The sequence below is a fragment of the Aspergillus pseudoviridinutans genome, assembly GCF_018340605.1.
Source record: "Aspergillus pseudoviridinutans IFM 55266 DNA, scaffold_1, whole genome shotgun sequence".
Lineage (NCBI taxonomy): Eukaryota > Fungi > Ascomycota > Eurotiomycetes > Eurotiales > Aspergillaceae > Aspergillus > Aspergillus pseudoviridinutans.
This window is the reverse complement of record NW_025091281.1, coordinates 798490-818890: the sequence shown is the minus strand read 5'-3', so window position 1 is coordinate 818890 and position 20401 is coordinate 798490. Positions and strand designations below refer to the sequence as shown.

The window sequence follows — 20401 nt, the reverse complement described above, 5'->3', positions numbered from 1 at the left end:
CTTCGAGCGGATGGTAAGCAACTGGACGCTCAAGCATGATGGGGCACACGAGGTTATAAGATAAAAGCAGGCCACACCACGGACAAGACCTGATTACCGTCAGTCCATCTCAAGGGGGCCAAATCTGGGGATGGAAGAGTCGATTGTCCGAGCCCCGTATTTGTAGCACTTGGAAACTCGAGACTGGAAGGCGGTCACATGTGAACTAAAGTTTATTATTACCACTTGATTATCGGCCTTTTGAAGTCCCTGATCCGCGGACCCGCTTGGTCTAGGCCTATTTGGGAGTTCCTTGATAAAGCCTTCCTGATTGGCCAGTCACAGTTGTCTCAGTACTTGTCCGATGTTGGTATCCTAGGTAGAGATCTTCTATATAGCCATCCCTCTCTATATGCATAGATATTATCGGAGGATATTTCCCCTTGTCTATTGAAAACTTGAAACCAGTCGAAGAAGTCCAACGTCTCCGGAATCTATACAGCGGCGGTGGATTCATCAATTGCCTTCCTCATGCACCTTTTTCAATCCTTCTTCAGCCACTTTCTTCAATGATACCTTGCCGCTCAGAATGTCTTTTGTAGTGGCCAGGATCGTCTCCCAACTTTCGAACGTGGTGAATGGCATTCCTTCCCGCTCGCAGTAGGTCACCAGATCTGAATTGTGATCAGCCGCATACTCGAAGATCGAAGGTCCAGGAGAGTTTTGGCTTACCATGCCCCTTTCTGGCGAAAAGAAGGTCAGTCTCTGCGGCAGCAGACAGATCGGAGACACCATCTCCAGCATAGAGCAGAGTAGGACGCTTGTCGACTGGCAATGCAGCATACGGCTTGATCTCCAAGGATTTGTCATGTCCGAAATGACTATCGAAGGCGCAAATTAGGCTCTTGAAGCAACGTTTACAACCAGAGTCTTCGATATCCTCACCTGTCATCGTGGTACTTGATTTGCCAACCGCCTGTGGTGTTGATGTCCTTGCCGTCGCGGCTCTCCACGTCGTTAGAAACAATGTGCAAATGGCTTCGAGGCTTGTGTCCCAGCAATGACTCGAACAGGGCACTAATGATGGGCTTCATCCCCGACGACAAGACCACAATTGGAACGTTGTTCTCCTCGGCCCAGTAGTAGAACTCGACAAAGTGGGGGTCAAGTTTCATGTTCTCCTGAAGGATCTCGATGCACTTGTTGAAGGGCGTCTTAACGCTGTCCAACATATCGCGGAAGGCATCACTGTAGAACAGCCGAAGAAGTCAGCGGACGCCTTCGCTGGAGCAGCCATACACTTGCACATACCGGAAGCTAGCTCTGCCGTGGAGCACATCGTAATTCCCTTGGCGACGTTTTTCTCGTCCGTATCCGAGATTGTCGGTCTGAATACATCAGCCCTGAGACGCCAAATCGGGTTTCATGTCAAGAAGTTTACCAGAAAATCATTGCCTGAGATTCAACGGAGGACAATTAGCTTCTGATAGTATAGTTTACAGCCCGGTGTGCTTACTATCTGCCAGTGTAATGGTCCCATCAAAATCAGTGAAGAAGATGATTTTGGGATTGGTCTTCATGTAAGGGAGTTCGGTGGAACCCATTGTGACAATAGGTAGTCCTTGAGTACGATGAAAGCCTGAATATGGAGAGTTATGGTAAGATACTAGCTCAGTGATGCAGATGATGTCAATGGAGACCCATGTGAGAGGGGAAACTACCAAATGGCACAGATTGGCTGGTAATTAAGTGTAGGGCTGGATATTCCGAGGTTGAATCAGGATGATAAGTAGATGGCTCAATGGATTGAGATCAATCGAAGAAGTGAAAGAAAGATAGCGTCCCATGAATCATCCCGCGGGGTGGGATCAACAGTTATTACTGCCCCGCGCATCGGTCATAACGCAACTAAACTGGATTTGATTTGACCTCTTCACTTTACTTGCTTCACCGTTCGCATTTAAGTACTGGTGAAAGAATTCAGCATGATAATTGGGTGATTTTTCGAGCTCTTCTGGGCCAGTTAATGTGGGGGCGCCGGATTGGGAAGATGGAACTCCCCCAGTCCCCACGCGCCCCTGTTTTGATAAGTGGACAGAGATAGAGAAGTGCCGATAGCGACAAGCCCGATAACCGTCAAAAAAGTTTCTGATTCCGGCCATTGCCAAAACTCCCATCGCAATTGAACAGCTGTTTTTCTTGACTTTGCCTGATTCTTCTTATTCCTTCTTCTATCAGCAAGCAGTGTTGGATGGCTCGTCTTTTTCAATCTCTGCGCCGAGCCTTGGGGCTGTCTGCCTCTAAGCCCGTTCCAAAATTTTCGGGGTCAATTGACACGAATTTTTCCTATTTTAGAGGTCAGCCCTTTCAGATAGTCAATACCTTTTTGTTCCTGTGTATGCTGATAAATGTTATGTTAGAGGGGGACAGGGTTGTTGTTCATGGCAAAACTCCATCCTTAACAAAGCCTCTTCGAAGAGGGCAGAAGACAGATGTGCGACGAGGAGTGCTGGAACACGATAGCATCATCGGCCAGCGAGTACGGGATCTTGTCAAGGCACATAAGGGTAGGTCAATTGAGACTCTTGATCAAGAGGAATATATAACTAATTGCCCGTCGCAATGCAGGCCCTGACTACCGACTCAGCCTTCCGACTCTCGACGAATATGTTTCCATGACCCCCCGTCTCGTCACACCAGTATGAGATCAATCGCCATTGCTATCTGATCCGTGCTCCTACTCACGAGCGTCCCAGTAGATATATTCCGCCGATGCCAACTTGATTGTCTCCCTCCTCGATATCCACGTCACTCCCCCGGCAGAAGGATCCCAGGAAGAGCCACCGTTGGAGATCCTCGAGTCTGGCACGGGTCATGGCTCCCTCACTCTACACCTCGCGCGCGCGATTCAAGCAGCCAACTCAGTTCCACCTCCTCTCCCACAGAAATCCCAGATCCAATACCTCCAAGGCCGACCGATCCGGCCCGGAACCGACGCGGAAAAGGCAGACTCCAAATCAGCCAGCAACACCTCCCAAGAATCACCAGAAGAACCCGTCGAGCAGCAAACTCAGCAACAACAATGGGACACCTGGCGCGCCCACCGACGGGCCATCATCCACACCGTCGACGTCTCCCCCAAATTCTCCGCCCACGCCGAGAAGATCGTCCGCGGATTCCGCCGCGGAATCTACGCCGGCAATGTCGACTTCTACGTCGGCCACGTGGAGAACTGGATCGCAGAGCAGAAGAAGTCTCGCGCTTCGAGATCCCTCCTCTCGAGCGGCCCCACAGTCGAGCCGTTCCTCTCCTACGCTATCCTCGACATGCCCTCCGCGCACCTGCGCATTCCCCACGTCGCCCCCATCCTGAAACGAGACGGCATCCTCGTCGTGTTCATGCCAAGCGTGACCCAGGTCGGCGACTGCGTGGACCTCATCCGGCGACAAAAGCTACCCTTCATCCTTGAGAAGGTTGTGGAGCTTGGTTCCGGCATCAGCAGTGGTCGGCTCTGGGACGTGCGGTTTGCCGTGAAGAAGTCGCGTGCGGACCCGTCCTCGTGGACGGAGGCCGCGGACTCGGTGGAGACCGAGGAAGACTCTTCTGACGCTGCCGTAGAAAGTGCACCTGCTGCTTCTGAAGAAGCCGCAAGGCAAGAGGATAGCGTGCTGGTCTGCCGACCTAAAGTCGGGACAAGGATCGTGGGTGGAGGTTTCGTCGGCGTGTGGAGAAGGATAGAAGATTCGGCGAAGGAGTAACCTGTTTTGCCTGTTTCTTGGATGAGGAACATGGCAAGATACCCATTTGTGACAGATATTGCATTGCAACACATCATCCTCGTGCACTGTACAATACACACTAGACTAGAATTGTATACTATCTTCATTCCTTACTTGTGTCTAAGCCTTAGCCGGTACAACGTCGTCACTCATTCAGTGAATCTCACTTATTGCTACAATTACACCAGCAATTGAAAGTCCAAAGAGCAGCAGGCCGGTCCTCTCGCTTCGAGAGGCCACGGCGTTCATTCATGGATGAAGTAGCGAAATCATGAAAGACGTACACGGCAACGATGAACCCCATTCGCCTAGTTTGAGAAGATGGAAAACCAGGGCGATGTTTCTGTTACCTCAAGCCACATTCACTGCCTATGGTGTCATTCATGACAAGGCACAGCTGAGTTGGCAAGGAAGCAGCACTCAAGAAGACACCAAAGGCGCAGAAGATCCAGGAGCAGAAAAGGATACCGCACGATTGACTAATTTCCAAGAACATGACAAGCGCGTTCAATTGAGCAAGTGCCCTCGGTTGACAGCAAAAGCAAGGAATGTAACCACACGAAATGTAGAAAACGACAGAGCAAAGCAAATAACAACACCAGAGATACATGAGAGGACCCCAAAGTTTCCGAAAGAACAAGACAAACCGGCTACACAAACACCAGTCTCATGACGTTCAACATGCTCCATTCCCTCAATTCCGTTGCGGCCCAAAGTCCGCCTCCACAACCTTACCCTTTTTCCCTTTAACTGTAAACTCCGCCAGCAATGCGATATGATCACTTGGAAAATGATAATTAGGGAATCCGGGCACCCTCTGTAGATAGTCCTTGTCCACCTCCCCGAGTAACGCCGAAACATGAAGCGAGTTTGAAGAATACCAGATATAATCAAGGATATCTTTGAAGTCTGGCGTGTAGTTCGTGAAGGGGAGTTCGCCAATGGCTCCATATGCGGACTTCAGCTTGAAGGGATGCGTCATACCGACTTTGCTGAGATTGCCGTAAAGACGCTTCTCCAAATCCGGGTGCTCCTCGTCCAGCCGACCATGCGCAATCAGATTGTATGCTGCGGACCCCGGAGCCGAGTTCAAATCTCCACACATCAGGAGAGGGATCTGATCGCCACTGGTATACTGCACAGATGGCGCCGGTTCCTCCAGGGGTGGCGTTTCTGACTGTCCCTCCTCTTTGGAGAATCGGAAAGCCGCCTTGTCGGTGCACGGGGGCCATTTGGCATACGTCTCCGACAGCTTGGTGAGTTCTTCCATCAAAATAGCCGTCTGTATCAGTTTCACATCCTTGAACGCTGGGTCCCAGTAGAGGTGGGCATTCACGACAATGAACCGCGAACCGGTTTGCCTGTTTTCAAGGAATATGACCACTGCAATATGATCCTTCTGCCATAGACGGTTATAGATGTCGTCTTGACCTTTTGCATCTGGGCGCCTCACGGCTGTCTGGCCAAAATTGATCAGCTGTTTGTCGAGAAGGATGAACTTGCTGCCCTTAAAGAAGGTGGCACATCCATCCACACATTTGGCGTCCTCCTCCTGCATCCCCATAGCCCTTCCTCGTGGCCAGTAAACACCCTTGTAATCATTGTAAGCCAGCTGTTCTCGGAAATATTCATTATAGCTTCCTTGGTCGATTTCCTGAAGACAAATGATATCCGAATCGTGAGACCTGAGTTCGTTCAAGATGAGCTCCCTTCTAAACTCCCAGGATAGAACGCGAGCTGGAGCGTAGCCGTAGTGTGACTGAGTGGCGGAGGAATCACAGAGTGTGTTGTACGACAAGACAGTAATTTTGTCAGTACGATGGTTCGAGGAGCTGGCGGTTTCGTCGAGGACAATCCAATCCCGGTCCGGGGGTGGGAGGTGAACTGCCATCAGTGTCAGTATGTTTGTGAAAGAAAGAATGCTTAAAAATATTTGCAATTCCACTAACCTGGCATCTCTTCCTTGAGATATTTGATCAAAGCCTTGGTACCCTCTTTCATAATGTGAGACTTCAAGACATCATTCAGCGGGTTGCCCTCAACACCGAGTGTTTCCAGCCTGTAAAGGTAGCCCATCTCGTAAGGAAGTGTGCGGATATTGTTGTCGAACAGGTAGAGCTTCTTCAGATTCGTGAGCATGCCGATCTCCTCTGGAAGCTCGGTGAGGTCGTTTCCTGACAAGTCCAAGTGATTTAATTTTCGAAGTTGCCCGATGGTCGGTGGGAGGGTTTTCAGCTTGTTATGATTCAGATACAATTTCTCCAGGAAAACATAGTTGAACAGAGACGTGGACAGCGCGCGCAGTCCCTGTCCGCCGAAATCCAAGGCGTGCCAACCCTGCCGTGAAGATGCCTTAGCCTTGACCATCCCGGTCTGCCCGTCGGGGACTTGTTCTTGTGTCTCCGGTTGGCTAGGGGCAATCTGGATGCCCTTGGCTTGTTGCGCAACGGACCGGGCATGATAGTGGGGAGAGCTGGCCTGCCGTGATTCCGCGGCCAACTGAAGTTGTTGCTGCCAGTGCTCATTCATCGATTCGTCAATATCTTCGTCAACATTAGTGTGAGCCCCATTTTGTATGTGGCTCGGGGTAAAGTGGGGAGTCGCGGAAGCCAATGCCCCGCTCGAGAAGTTGTGTTGGTGGTTGATGTTGTGTGAAGCTTGGTTGTGGTGCGTGTGATGATGAGGTTGCTGCGTATGGTGCGGGTGATGACTCTGCGACTGAAACTTGGGGATCTGCATGCCAAAGCGCTGATGGGCTTGGCCGCCATTCATCATTACATGCTGCCCTTGATGAGTTTGGCTGTACATGTTGAATGGATTGAGAGCCGCGGCTTGACTGAGAGGAGGAGATCGGGAAGGTGAGGGAGTATCGTGGTTGAACTTCAGTCTTCCTGTGGGTGAATTCGTCCCGTTCCGTGCGATGTGTCGTTGGTGAGAGTGCTGTTGTGGTTGCGTCTGAAAGAAGAACTGCCCGGCCCCAGGCTGCTGGAACCTGTAGGTACCATCTGCCATTTAACGTGGCAGATGAAACCGTGAGCGGGTTGCTTGAAGCGAGATTGTGAAGATGCTCCGAGTCGACGACGCAGGGCTAAGAGTAGCAGAGCGAGAGAAAGGAGGAGTCGAGGATCGAATAATGCGGTCTCTCCTTCTCTTCATGGGGTCCTGAAGCGGAACCGCCCCCTAGATAGTCCTTCCGAAGTATTGACTGCAGCGGAATTCACCACGAACAGCCTCCTTCCAGTCTCTAGATTCGCTAATCTGCCGACCGAGCAAGCGATGGTAAAACGATAGGGGCGGGAGAGCGGGCGGGCGAACGAGTCACAAGTGCTGAGGGAGGAGGTCCCGGTCAATGAGCCTGTACCAGATGGCTATCGAGGCTCCAAAGTGTGAATGATCCAAGGAGATTGGAAAGTGCGAACAAGTAGCTTTATCGATTGATGAAGTGGAAGTATCAAGGGTCTGGTCGAGATGGCAGTCTTGTCGCCTTGATGCTGCGAAGTGGTTTGCATCGAAGGCGGGAGTCCATGATCACGTGATGTTATGTCGGAGAACATGATTCGCCAACAATGACAGAGCCAAGACCAGCCCGACACGCCAAATCTCCAACTTCCCCCTCGACACTTGGCTTCAGATCTTGAAATCGATCACCTCAGCGCTATTAATTTGTTCATGGATCTTTTAAGGTTGTCGAAGCAGTTGAGCCGCACATATGACTTACTGAGACGAAAGCGATGATCGAAGTCTTTTCCGCATCGAAGACTCCGGACTTGTGCTACACTACTCCATACGTCCTCGATACTGCTCCAGGATGCTGGCCAACAATTTCTGGAAGGAAATGTCACTATCATCCTGGAAGACATGCTAATCAATACAAGGAATAATCTGACAATTCCGTCTCATTCTAAAAGCATATAGGCTTTACGATGTGTAAACAACCTACTATAGCCTCTTCTGTGTTTCCAGTACACCGTCGTGAGCTGCTTAAGAGCGCTTTATACTTGATCGACTTTTCCTCATTTTATGCTTGCTTAGGACAGGGGCCTCAGTGCACCAGCATCGACCATCGAGGACAGAAGCTGACCTATAATGCTCAGACGCCGCCACCAGTTCGGCTTCACCGTAGTACTTGCTGACCACGGATGTACTTGTTTCAGCTTCACCGTCGCGTGAACAAGAGAACAACTGTACTATGTGCTTAGCTGCACAGGTCATAAGTTTACTATTATCCGAACTTGCTTTGCAAGAATAGAAATACCGTTGGACTTTTGCCAGTTGTGAATCCTTCAGCTGTGCATGGACGTGCAGTTGATACATGTACGAGAAAACTGTACTCGAGGGCTGCAGCTGATATCAAGTCCGGAAATGGTACGCCATGATTTGACTGGATGACCAAATATGATGGATAAAGCATCGTGCAGATGGCGTAGTCAGCTGTTGGATCAATGACAGGGAGAGACAGACAATTATTGCACATATTTGACGACATATCCATTGTTAGCATGGAAATCAGGAATAGCAAGAAACTATCACGATTAAGGAGACGACCCGAGTCGTCAGTCGGCCATGTTGATCGCCTACAGTATGCCAAGATAAGTTAAGAATTGGAGAAGCATTCTTCATTTGGAATGTCTGCCTTGGGATAGGGTATCGTAAGCCCGGGTATATGATAATCCCTCGTGGATTATTTGATCAATTTTATATTTCATGCTTCTGTTCCAAGCCCTTCAAGCTACGGAGCAGATACCCGAAGATACTATCAATCCGCCTGAAACCTAACTACACCACCCAGGTACTGTTAGGTACTGGCGCGGGCACCTAAGGTAGTGTACTCAGTACACAATGTGACCTGTGCAGGCACGTGCACATATTGCAACGGACCGCCACCCGTAACTTCCATCTGCAAGAGCCCGTCTGCCTTGTTCGCCGTTTTCAGCACTGTTGGATAGATACATCGGATAGGTGTCAGATTTGCACCTATCTGTCATTGGATGATACTTCCTTCTGCACCACAAGTAGATAGGCTACAAGTACCCAGCTAATCACATGAAAAAAAGACGACGTTGGACTATTGTACTTCTTTCGTATTCGTCTCTCCTGGACTTTCCTCAGGTACAATTCGGTGACATCGAGACTTCCAATAAGAGAGACTAAGGTCCTAAACTAGAACCACTAGTGTGACTAGACTCATGTAGGCTGTACCGTACCTACGTTAGCCTGCTCGGGAACACAGACCAAGGAGTTCTGGTTGGGCTGGGTGTCCGTTACAGTTGGCAATCTGCATTAGCAATTTCCGTCTTGGGTGAGGGTTGGTTCAATACTTTGAATAATATTGTTATTATTACAAGGGGGAGAACTTGTTTTCTTGAAAATCTCTAGTTCAACGGGCATTCATCATCGAGTTCCCGTTCGGACGATCACCCCTTTTGGGATAGATAGGATAGCTAGTATTACTTACTTGAGAGCGTAGTCCACCAGACTTTGTAGTACAATGTAGCAATCATGAGATGATCGACTATTGCCGTTCCATTGTTTCATTTTGTGTAACATGGTCGATGCTCCTGCATCTGCATTCAACACAGATTTTTTTGTGTAGTAGTTTGTACTAGTGTGTAGGATGTACTTTTACTAGTAGTCCCTGCAGGCTATCACTGCAGACTACCTATCTATCTACAKCCTCCATCGTCTGGAGTCTGGATATGTAACCGAGACAGAAACTCAAAATTGAAGGAAATGAGAGACAGAAGAAGAGCCCCTGATCAAATTGATGGGCGTAGGCCAGCGGGGATATCTGCTTCTAGCCTACGGAGCACGTAGGGTCAGGCTTGGAATTCCGCCACCCACGGAGTATCGCTCTTTTCTCCGTTCAGGACAAGGACCGGCTAAAATGAGAGTGATGATGGTGGCATCCTAGTTTTACCACAGTACATCAATGATAATGGTCAGAATTATCGGTCTTGATTGTGTCTTGGACGATCTTGAAATCATGCTGATGTCTGGGACTGTTCAGTGTACTTTTCCCGTTGAGCGGTAGCTACGGAGCAGTAATTTAGATGACATTATAGTTTCTCCTTTTAGTCTTTAGACTCCCGGCAACCGACGAGTCCCAGTCTCCCAGACCTAGGGAAGAAAAACTTAGGCACTTTGTCGGAGTCATCCCAGTGGAGTTCCACTGCCGATTTTAGGGTCGTGGACCGGAAACTTGAGGGCTGAGGCGCAATTTTGCGATGGTCTTTGCCCCCCTCCTTCTCTTCATGTCTTCTAGTCCCATGGATCAGTCTCTCTTTCTCCGCAGTCCAGACTTTGCTTCAACTAACTTACCTGAGCTCTCGTTTCTTGCGGTGCCCCTCCTGTCGCGTTCCCCTGCGACTCTTGATCCTTTGTCCGTTCCTCTGTTCTTAAACCATCTCCTGTTACAATGGTATAATCACTTCGCTCAATTCTCCCTCCTACAGTATATTCCGAAGGGGGCCGGAATGCATATAGCTCATCGCAGAATTTCATTATTTCTCGACTGGTGAAGAAAACATAGAGCTTCCAATTCAGAAATATGGATATTATGCCAAGTACCTTCACCCCCGTGGCCTCCGGGTCCGACCTTCATTCCACCTTGAGTTCGACTGGTCCTACGTGGGCAGGCACTTCGACCTCCTCCCTCTCGTCCGTTAACGACTACTCCTCCTACCCCCTCATACGCCAAGGTGACCGCACCTATCTCAGAGACCCCGAAAATTTATATCCTTTGCCATGCGACCTGCCAGAAATTCACCGCCAGACATTGCGCTCCCTTATGCTCATTCGTGTCTTCGGGGGCCCTTTTTGTACGCCTTCGCTAAACGAGCAGCCCCCCAAGAGGGTCCTTGAGATCGCATGCGGGTCGGGATTATGGTCCAGTATGTGTCACGACTATTTCACCCGTCGCGGCCATCGCAACATCGCCTTTCACGGCATCGACCTCGTCTCAGTGGCCCCCGATTTGCGCAAGAAAGGTGTGAACTGGCATTTCAAGCGGCATGACCTACGCAAGCCTCGCCTGCCTTACCCGGACGATTACTTTGACTTTGTGTTCATCAAAGATGCGGGAATGTGTCCGTCTAGTCCAGCACAGCAGGCGTCTGGTCTCAGCGAACCATTGCGTGTTCTCAAGTCTGGAGGAATTTTGGAAGTATGGGATTCTGACTGGGTATTTCGATCACTGCTTCCAAATCCCGCCCCAGCCCGCAAATTAGCTTCGAGAGAGCAGGAAGTCGCGGACAACACCGCGACGTATACCTTTTCGCCAGCCACCCCCTTCACCGGAGCTCAGAACAAGTTTCTCCAGGATTATAATTCCTGGGTCGAGAAAGCCTTTGATCGCCGAAAACTCACTGCTATACCGTGCGCCACCATTGGGTTGTCTTTCAACGCCGAAGTTGACATCCTTGAAAAGGTGGACAGTCGTCGTATCGCCATTCCATTGGGTGAATTGCGATGGGAACGCGAAGGAGGTCGCCCACGCAAGCAATTGACCGCGGAACAGATGTCAATCCGACGAACTGCACTTCTGACTGTTATTCAGATGATCGAAGGCATGGAGCCAATGCTCATGGAGGCCAGCGGGAAAAGCAGAGACGAGTGGGACAGGTGGTGGACCGCCATGATAAACGACCTGTTTCAGAAAGGAGGCCTCGCGAGTGGCGAGTGTCTGGAAGTGAGTGCTTGGTGGGGTCGGAAAAGGTAGACCCGGCTTGACGAAACTTCAGATGAAGTCATAAAGATGAAGAGGCTTTGGTGTTTTGGATGCCAGAGAAGTCCATCGACTATTGCTCACGATCCTAATTGATACCCCCAAGTCTATTTTGTGTTTTCATTTGTACATTTTCAGAACCTTAACCCAAAGTTTCCGGCAGCGCCACTGTATTTATTTATTCTCATACCGCTGTTTCAGCGTGCGGTACCGCTTCAGATAATACCTGCTTTGCTCGTCAGCATCATGTCTGAAGGTTCGGGTGTGTGGATGCATGATATGAACGATCTGCTCATGATAAAAGGTGGTCCAGCAGTGACTATCCTAGAATATATGTAATAATTTTGTTTTCTTGAATCCATCCTGCTCGGAGTTGGTGTAGAGAGTGGTTTGTGGAAGGTGTAGGCTCTCGGCGTTGGTGGGTGGTGGGGGTGAAGGTAGAATCCGCGTTCTTACAAAGCTTCAATCTCTGATACGCAGATAATTAGCAGTTGAAACTCTAACATCAGGGACCCCCAAATTTCTGGAGACGATGACTTCAATCATACCCTTTTTCACAAACTGTGCCCTCGCTATCCCATTCCGAATCTGTTCTTCGTCGCTCAGATGCGCTTGGCCGGAGAACGCTTTGTGCAGCCTTTGCCTGAAATAATCATATCCAAGAGGGTATTCTCGCCCGAGATAGAGGAGTTCTGTAGTATCCGAATTAGTTTCGAATAAGATAAACGCATATAGTCGTTTAATGAAGGTCATTCCGGTTCGGTGTCGAAATAGCGGAAAAGATAAGACGCAAGATGCGGAGTAAATACCTTTGTAAATATTGATGACTTGTCGACGGAGTTCCGGATTTGTCATTGTTATTGCGTCGACTCGAAGACAAGGACGGTCAGCTTCAGGGTGGGATGGCTGCAAGACGTTGTCGGGATGTTGTTGTTTCTGCGGCCGGAAGATGTCGGTGACGTCGTTTGGCGGGCCTTATGTTAGGTGTGGATTAGACGCTACCCCAGCCTGCAGCCTCGGCTGAATTTCCTTCAAATCAATCTGCTAGCTTTATAGAGAGGTAGAGTAACGATCGTTAGTAGATGACTCGCGCCTAAATGGTACATGATGTCGTACTTATTGCCAAGGAACTATCCCCGAGATGTTGCGGAATATATAGCGCCGATGAAGGTGCGGAGAAGCTAGAAAGAAGTGATAACACTGCTCTTCAATTCGAGCCTGACTCGACCACCTTCATGTATTACTATCGGATGCTACTCAAGAACAGTGCTGCTCTGCTTCCCTGGATGGTAGTCCATTACCCTATTGACCCGGCAATCACGTCAGGTTAATGTCTTCTATTTCGGCATTTGCGGTAGGTGGAGAGTGGGGAGAGCCCGGGGTTAGCCGTCTGCCCCATGCTTCTTCGATCCCGTTGAGTGTCGGTGGGAACTAGACTGGCAACAATCCTAGACTCTCTCCTATCCCTGTTGTACATAGTCCAGCTGAATGATGATCGCAATCCAAACCCTCAAAAGGCAGAGCCTCACTGCGATCACATCTCGAGCCTCAAGTTGCTATCCCCGGTTCTTCTCAATATCGCCCACCTCCCAGGATGCTCACACCTCAACTTCGAGGCAACCGCCATCCAAACCTCACTCCATTGATCCGCGATGGCTTACCATGATCAAAAGACGAATTGGAAAATGCATGATGTTCGGCCTGAAGCCACCACAGATCGAGGAAGCAGGAAACCTACTTCAGCGCATTGCGCGGGATTGGCGCGAGCTGATCGCCGGCAGTGAGGGCTATCTGACAGATGAATGGAGGAGGGGTTTATATCGGCAGACAGTTGCTTGGGGAGAAATGGTAGGGCCTATGGAAGCAAGACTCTTGTAATGGAACTATGCTGATGGAGGACGTTCTACGCTGGCAACAGGATAGCATGGTAAGCATTGCCGATTCACCTGTTGTTTATACTGAGATAAACTGACCATTGACTAGGGTATGTGGACTTCCGCTCTATACAATCAAAAATAGCTGCGGATGTAGCTGAGCTTTGTGACAATGCCATCCAGGACACGTCAATAACGTCACGTACCTCCGATACGCCGAAACCGCAAGGGTATACTTCGTTCGCAACTTCGCCGTACACATAGACCCAGCACACAGGAAGGAATGGATGAATCTGGTTAGCCCGAAAGGAGTTGGCGTCATTGTCCGAAGTCTCAAAATCGACTACAAATTTGTATGTGGGCATGTCACTCTTCCCTAGGTTCTTTTGCTGACGAGTGTCCCTGCTGCTGCAGCCCATGACGTACCCCGACAAAGTCACCGTCTACCATAAGCTAGTCCACAACCCGTCGGCTCAGCAATCCCAATACGCCTTCGACCTTCAGGCTATGATTTTATCCGAAGCGCGTCAGCGACCTGCTGCCCGCGTGCACGAGGACATTGTCGTGTACGATTACAAGCAGAACAAGAAGACTACTCTGCCGCCATTTGTCGAGGCGCAGTTTCAGACCATGTGGGAACTCCAAGAGCGAGCCAGGAAACACTGGCAGCAGCAGATCCTTGATATTGAAACGCAAGTCCGCAAATTGGAGGTGGAAAGCTGGGATCGGGAGGATGCTGTTGAGGATATGGGTTCTGCGAGGAAATGAACGCTGTAGGTTCTAAGGTGAGGTGGCTTGCTCAAGATCTTCATTCTCATATGTTCTAGAGTGTGTAGAAGCTAGTCCCGGGGGAGGGCAGCAGCCATAGACTGGGTAATGAAGAGAGTCAGTAAGTGTGAAATGTGCCTTTCGCGGGGTCTTTCGTCCCCTTGGTGTTTGTAGCTTGGCCAGCTCAAGGAAATATTTGCAAGGTACTAAGGTGCATTGTCATGTTTCTCCAAGCTATGCGTGGATTTTTCACTGTACCCAACGTTCTAGCTGGTAGAAGTGTGCAATTACGGGATGCTTGTTATCATTGCCATGCAGGCAAACCATTATGGCGCGGGGTGAGAACTACTGCTAAACGGTGTACATGCATCAGCACAAGCTCAACAGGTGCAACTCAGAGCGAAAATGTCAACCCGAAGCTTGTAACGCTGCATCAATTACTCGTTGAGCTCTATTGTTCAGTCTGTTGCCCTTCGTTGAAAGACTTGATTTCGACGAGCTCTGAGTAAAAACCAAAGAAACTTGCGGTTATGTTTACAGTCCCCGTCCTCTGTACGGGTACCGAGCCATACAGTGATGTACCAGGGAAGGGTATGGCGCCATAGACAATTATCGTCTCCGCCGAACCATCATCGATGTACATCCAGGTGCCGTGGATTTGATTCCTTACCTAGGCAGATTTAAGCCACGAACAAAACCTTAGTATCATATGATACTCGACGCCGGGGCATCTCCGACAAAATACCCAGAATAAGTTTGGCACGTTTATCCTCTTTAAGGTAAAACCGGTCGATCATTCGTCGTTATTCCCAGTTTCTTTCATTTGGTCCAATGAAGAGTGGCCTCAGATAGATTGATTGACAATCAAGAATCAAAAGTCATGCAAGGCAATATGCTGAAAGATCGTCGTCTACCTCTCTACTTGTTTGGCTATCATGCACCGAGCCATATTATGGCCTCGAAGGCAACTCATACAAAGGGTCAACTCAACCATCGGAGTCAAGGGTTATTGCTCGAATTTGATGTGCGAATCTCTCAATCGTCGACTACAAAATCAGACGTTGTACCCTTTATATCCATCAATTTGGGAAAGTCAACCCCGCTGAGAAAGTGGAGGATTCGATCGTCGGATGATCGTCCTGCATTGACTGATTTTGAGCAGAGCACATCCCCTGTGCATGGCGGCAGAAGATAGCTTGACAGAGAAGAGAATATTTGTATGGCCAGTTTCTGCGTCAGTGAGGGGTAACTGGAAAGTAAGCAGTAGGTCATGACCATGGGCCATGGAAATTTTGACCTATCAGGCAGCAATCTCATTGCGATAGATGCCAGACACGTAGTCGTGCTAAGAGTAATGAAAGATGAGTGACAATAAGGCTGAATTATTTCCATTTATCCCAGAGATAGTGGACGTATGTATACCAGCTTGTCAGTATCTTAGCCACACAAGTACTGTAGTAGTACCAGAGGACTTGGTGAATCAATTATACGGTCATCTTAAACCACTTGACATCAATCAGATGCAACTCATCTTGGACGGATTCTAGACTCCGAATATCTATCTGTTTTTGAGGTTGATTATAGAGAAGTAGATATCACGGGGAAGGTTGAAACTTGCAGGAGTTTATCTGAGAACCGCCAAGCTAGAAGAAGCTTGCCCCGTTACAGTCGCAATCATTTTGAAACAAGCGTTATGCAGTATATTATAACCAGGCAGATCTGTTTATGTCAGATTGACTTGTCATAACACAGCCACAATGTTAACAAATGAGAGTACTCTGAGTACGTTGATCTGAATAGTGCCATGATGCTCCTGATTCATTATTATCTCCTTGTGCAAAGTGTAGGACAGAACATACCAGCAATCGACACAATCTCTGGTTGAAGATCCCAAAAATAACAGACCTCGGCAGCCAACCGGAATGAGGCGCTGCCCTGATGTGCTCTTCCATCAGCCCATCTGGCCGTACCAAATAATGTAATCTGTAATCCGCCCGCCTGGATCTGCTGTACTGTATTACGTATTTCCAACATTACGCGCCAACTGGTGAAGCATGTGGCATTTAAAAGTTGGTTTCTGATGCCTCAGGCCTCGGCCCTTTACCCTTCTGGTGCTTAGCAGACACGGAAGCCTTACTGCCTTGGGCTGAGGGTCCTTTTCCTCTCCCAAAGTTCCAGTAGCAAATCTGGCTGAGCGGCTTACATTGGCTCAATCGTCTTCTCTTTTCTTTCTTTTTCTGGTCCGGTTCTGACGATCAGTTCCAACCTTCCTGTGAACTAGACTCCTACGGTAAAAAGGTAGACTAGATTCCTACGGAGGCTACTTCTACCTGGAAAGACTCTCTCCCTTCCCGCCTCGTTTCGTCTATCTGGATAATCCGAGAAAACCAAACCAAAAAAACCTCCGTTCTTTTTCCCTTTCCTCTTTCCCTTACCATCTCTACAAACCCGCCCCTCCCGCCACGCTATCTCAGCCCTCAGTTTCTCCTCCTCCTTCTCTACAGTCTTGTCTTTTCCTTTTTATCTCTTCATTTACCATTAGTCCTCTCGACCGCCTTTGCGAGACCCCTCTTGTCGTTCCTTTTCATCCCGCTCCCGCACATATTGCCAACCTGATATCTCGCCATTCTCCCTTCCTGCTCGCCCCTTCCAAGTCGTCCTTCCTCCATTTTCCTTTTCCTTCAAATTGTCTTCGAGTTCACTCACCTGCCTGGTCCAAGTCCTTGGCTCTAATCTGCCAAGCTGACTCGGACCTGGGTGTTAGGCTCGTCCGTCGATGCCACGTTCATCGGCTACGGCTAGGAAGAGTCATAGCAATCGGCATGAGAATGGCAGCGCAAATACAGGGAAAAAAGTGGCCAAACAGAAATCCAATGGACATCTGAACGGAAATCTCAACGGCGGCTCTGCGTCCAGTTCTCTTTCCTCCTCTCAAGTCGATTTGCCGTCGTCTCGCTCTTCTAGCGATCCGGTCATCCCCACAACGACCGCAGCATCGACCAAGCTCAACGGAACGCCGGACAGCTCCAAAGGGGATTGCAATGTCCCTGATCATTTAAACGGATACGCCAAGGGCAATGCCGACATGTCGTATGTGCAGAACAATGGTGTCGCCTCGCAGACCAGTGGCGATGTTGCAGGACTGGCTTCGCGTCGTACTGAGAAGTCGGCGACCGGTGCCAAGAGGTCGCCTTCGAATGCATCGATTAACCCTCTCCAACTCGCGTCAACCATCCTCAAATCGTGCCCCATGTACGACACGATCGCGATCTTGATCTTTCTGCTCCAACTTCCGCCGATGGTTCTTACTCTGGTTCAGTTTTTGTTCGCCTCTTTGACCTTCTTGCCTCCTAGTGGTGCGACGGCTGGTTCCTTGACGTCCAATTTCGACATCTTTCAAGGGCCCGCCGGAACTCCTTCCCTCGGTACAATGATTGCGATGGATGGATTCTGTCTACTCATATGGGGCTTGTTCATGTGGACCTGGGCGCAAAATTTCGCGCTTGACTTGGCCCACGTTCAAGTTGCCATCACGCTAGGTGGAGGAGGATTTGGGAAAAACGGGGGGGTGAATACCCTCTGTGTTGGTATAGTTTTGATAATGCACCTTGTACGGAGCAAAGGTATACAGGATTTTGTTATAGGTCATCTTCTTTCCTCGAACATCATCAGTCCCGATATGTTGTCGCAATATTCGCATCTTTTGCCTACTGAGTTTCGACGCACCGAACCGCAAACGTCGCCGAGCTGGCTTCGGAGTCTACTGGCAGTCCATATACTGGCCCAAGCCGGCACCGCCATGGCTAGACGGTCAATGGCGAAGAACAGAACGCCTAATCCTCCTCGCACCGGCAAGCGCATCGACACGGAAGCGTCCGCCGGCTCGCAGACACAAATCGATTCTGCCTTCGAGTCAGGGGCCAGTGTTTCGTCATATATCGGTGCTGATGGGCAAATTGTCACTCCGACAGCGCACAAGGATGGTAGGGATCGACTACTTTCGGCGAAGAAACGCAGGAGACAGGCAAATCAGGTGCGGAGTCGTCAACCGTTTTGGGCGGCACTGGCAAGCACAAAGATAACCGTCATGAGAGAGTATGAACACTCTAGGACTTTGTCGAAGACAGCTCGCGGTCTTCCCATGACCGAGGATGATCTTCAAGGTCTTACCCTGGACGACGGACTTGTATGGATTACGGAAATGGACGGTTCAACGATAAAATTTGCGGCTGGTGATTTTTCTTCGGCGGATGATTCGACCGGTACGGGAGCCTGCGAAGCTGGATGTCTAAGGAGCGAGGATATGGAACCGTTCTATGTGTGCGTGAATGGAGCTCTTTGGGCCACCGCCACAATATGCAAAGTGCACGATGCACCGAAAGGATCGAGTATGGTCCATTGGCGGGGCGAGATTTCTGGTCTGGCCCCCAATTGTGCTTACACTTGCTCGTTTGTACGGAGCGATACCGATGAGGAGATATGCGTCATTAGTGTCAAAACTCCTGCGACCAATGATGCGGAACAAGGTAAGAACGATCTACTGTGGATCTTTCACACTTAGGAAGTTTTATTAATTCTTTGAAGCAGCAGTCTCGTCGGTCTCAACCCCACCGCAGCCATCGTATCGTCCTTCATCCCCAACGACTACGCTGAAGAACTCTATCGTCAACGCTGAAGCCAAGTTGAATGAGAAGCGGTCTCGACTCAGAAAGGCCAAGAACGATCACAAGCTTGTCATTTCCAAAATCAGGAAGGAGCTTGACAACTACAAGCATCGTCTACACAGCGGAACAGATGAAAACAGGCAGAAACAACGCTCGCTGCAACTGGAAAGGAACATTCGGCAAACGGAAGAGGCCACTGCCTTGCTTGAGGATCAGCTTGACAACCTGGAGAATGTCCCCGAGGAAGAACTTCGAGAGTGGTCGGATCAGAAAGCCAAATACGAACACGAATTGAGTCTGCTCAATTCGGCAAAGGAGGAGCTCGCCTCTGCTCGGTCCGCTGTTGCCCGTGAAGTGTCGTCATTGGAAACTGAGTTGAGCTCTGCGATCCAGAGGCGGGAGCGTCTTCAAAGCCGCCGTACTAGGATCAACGAACAATATGAGAGGATTGTATCTGCTAATGCGCAAGGGCTCAATGAGCGGGAGCGTCGCGCTGCTGAACAATTTGCCCGAGAGCAGGACCAAGCAAAACTCGAAGCGACTTTCAACGAGCAGTTTGCCAGTATTGGGCAGTCGGTGCAAGAGTACCAGTTGCGCGCACAACAGATCTGGCAACAATGTGACGCTATCGAGCAAGCCATCCAGCAGCAACAACAGCAGATGCTCTTGGATCCTGGTCCATTGACCCCCGAGGGCAATCTGCCTGGGACAAATCCGTTCTCCGAGGCGGCCTTACCACTTGGTGCATTGACATCGACTGCTCCGAGCAACAGATCACTGCTAGGGCTCAGTTTCCCGCCTTTGAAGTCTAGTCCCCTTCAGATCGCGTCTTCTCCTGTTGGTGCGTCATCTTCTCACCCCACGAGTCCGGTGCAGCAGCCGTCGTATCTCAACTTTCCAACTTCCCCCCTCGTCAATGCCAGCTCTCACCTCGATTCCGACTTTGTCTATCGCGATCGATCTTTCTCGAACCGGTCTGCCCGGAGCAGCCTCTATGGCTCCGACTTCATGGACTCAAGTCGTCGTCAGCCTTTCCAGCTCGACTTGTCCGAGCTGCTTGCTGACAAGAGAAGCCCGGGATCCGATAGCAATACCGCTCTGAATTCGGGCTTGAGACCTGTTTCCAGCCCTTTTCAACGGGCGGGTAGCCGTGGAAGCGGTAGCGGAAGCAATGAAAGTGGTGGAAGTGGTAGCGGAAGCGGCAGTCCTAGCTCTGTGTACGGTAAAACCAACTAGGACAGGGGTTGGTTCAAGAGGCTTTCGCTGAGTCTTCTGTGCGGATCCCAAGGGTGCTCCTGGTTGCGTGTGTTCTGTCTCCAATTTCTGCTTGTGTTATTCTCTCGGTGTGATGTGGTGCTTGATGTCGAGATGGGATTCTTAGGTCTCTCCGACTTCTAGTGCTTCGCTCAATTCCCGTCGCCTGAGAACAGTCGATCCTGCGTCCTTCATCCTGTGTAGATTTCTTGGATAAAAAGAATCAAAAGCCTACCATTTGCCGTCACTTGATCGTTTCAAAGTATCCAATATCAATTCTGTCGATCAATTTTCGCGGTGCCAGAATTCGACCTGTCGTAGAGGATCTGGCTGCCGAGAGTCAGCAGTGAGTAGTATGCC

At 49.8% G+C, this 20401-nt stretch overlaps 6 protein-coding genes across 6 annotated transcripts; 4 read left to right on the top strand and 2 right to left on the bottom strand.

Moving 5' to 3' along the window:
- Positions 1 to 495: 495 nt before the first annotated feature.
- Positions 496 to 1583, bottom strand: Asppvi_000306 (putative Phosphoserine phosphatase; the record flags this gene model as incomplete). The annotated part of the gene is made up of 6 exons (XM_043296615.1): positions 496 to 653; positions 712 to 860; positions 925 to 1227; positions 1291 to 1367; positions 1421 to 1434; positions 1496 to 1583. The coding sequence occupies 6 exons, from the start codon at positions 1581 to 1583 to the stop codon at positions 496 to 498; spliced, it is 789 nt and encodes a 262-aa protein (XP_043152550.1).
- Positions 1584 to 2230: 647 nt separating this feature from the next.
- Asppvi_000305 (tRNA (adenine-N(1)-)-methyltransferase) lies at positions 2231 to 3737 on the top strand (the record flags this gene model as incomplete). Its single annotated transcript, XM_043296614.1, has 4 exons — positions 2231 to 2336; positions 2400 to 2546; positions 2608 to 2678; positions 2739 to 3737. 4 exons carry the CDS (start codon positions 2231 to 2233, stop codon positions 3735 to 3737), a joined length of 1323 nt encoding a protein of 440 aa, XP_043152549.1.
- Positions 3738 to 4452: 715 nt separating this feature from the next.
- On the bottom strand, positions 4453 to 6770 carry Asppvi_000304 (CCR4-Not complex 3'-5'-exoribonuclease subunit Ccr4; the record flags this gene model as incomplete). The annotated part of the gene is made up of 2 exons (XM_043296613.1): positions 4453 to 5642; positions 5708 to 6770. The coding sequence occupies 2 exons, from the start codon at positions 6768 to 6770 to the stop codon at positions 4453 to 4455; spliced, it is 2253 nt and encodes a 750-aa protein (XP_043152548.1).
- A 3535-nt stretch (positions 6771 to 10305) lies between these two features.
- Asppvi_000303 (class I SAM-dependent methyltransferase) lies at positions 10306 to 11475 on the top strand (the record flags this gene model as incomplete). The annotated part of the gene is made up of 1 exon (XM_043296612.1): positions 10306 to 11475. One exon carries the CDS (start codon positions 10306 to 10308, stop codon positions 11473 to 11475), a length of 1170 nt encoding a protein of 389 aa, XP_043152547.1.
- A 1494-nt stretch (positions 11476 to 12969) lies between these two features.
- Asppvi_000302 (thioesterase family protein) lies at positions 12970 to 14123 on the top strand (the record flags this gene model as incomplete). The annotated part of the gene is made up of 3 exons (XM_043296611.1): positions 12970 to 13294; positions 13539 to 13708; positions 13770 to 14123. The coding sequence occupies 3 exons, from the start codon at positions 12970 to 12972 to the stop codon at positions 14121 to 14123; spliced, it is 849 nt and encodes a 282-aa protein (XP_043152546.1).
- Positions 14124 to 16899: 2776 nt separating this feature from the next.
- Asppvi_000301 (putative ubiquitination network signaling protein) lies at positions 16900 to 20023 on the top strand (the record flags this gene model as incomplete). Its single annotated transcript, XM_043296610.1, has 2 exons — positions 16900 to 18649; positions 18711 to 20023. 2 exons carry the CDS (start codon positions 16900 to 16902, stop codon positions 20021 to 20023), a joined length of 3063 nt encoding a protein of 1020 aa, XP_043152545.1.
- Positions 20024 to 20401: the final 378 nt, after the last annotated feature.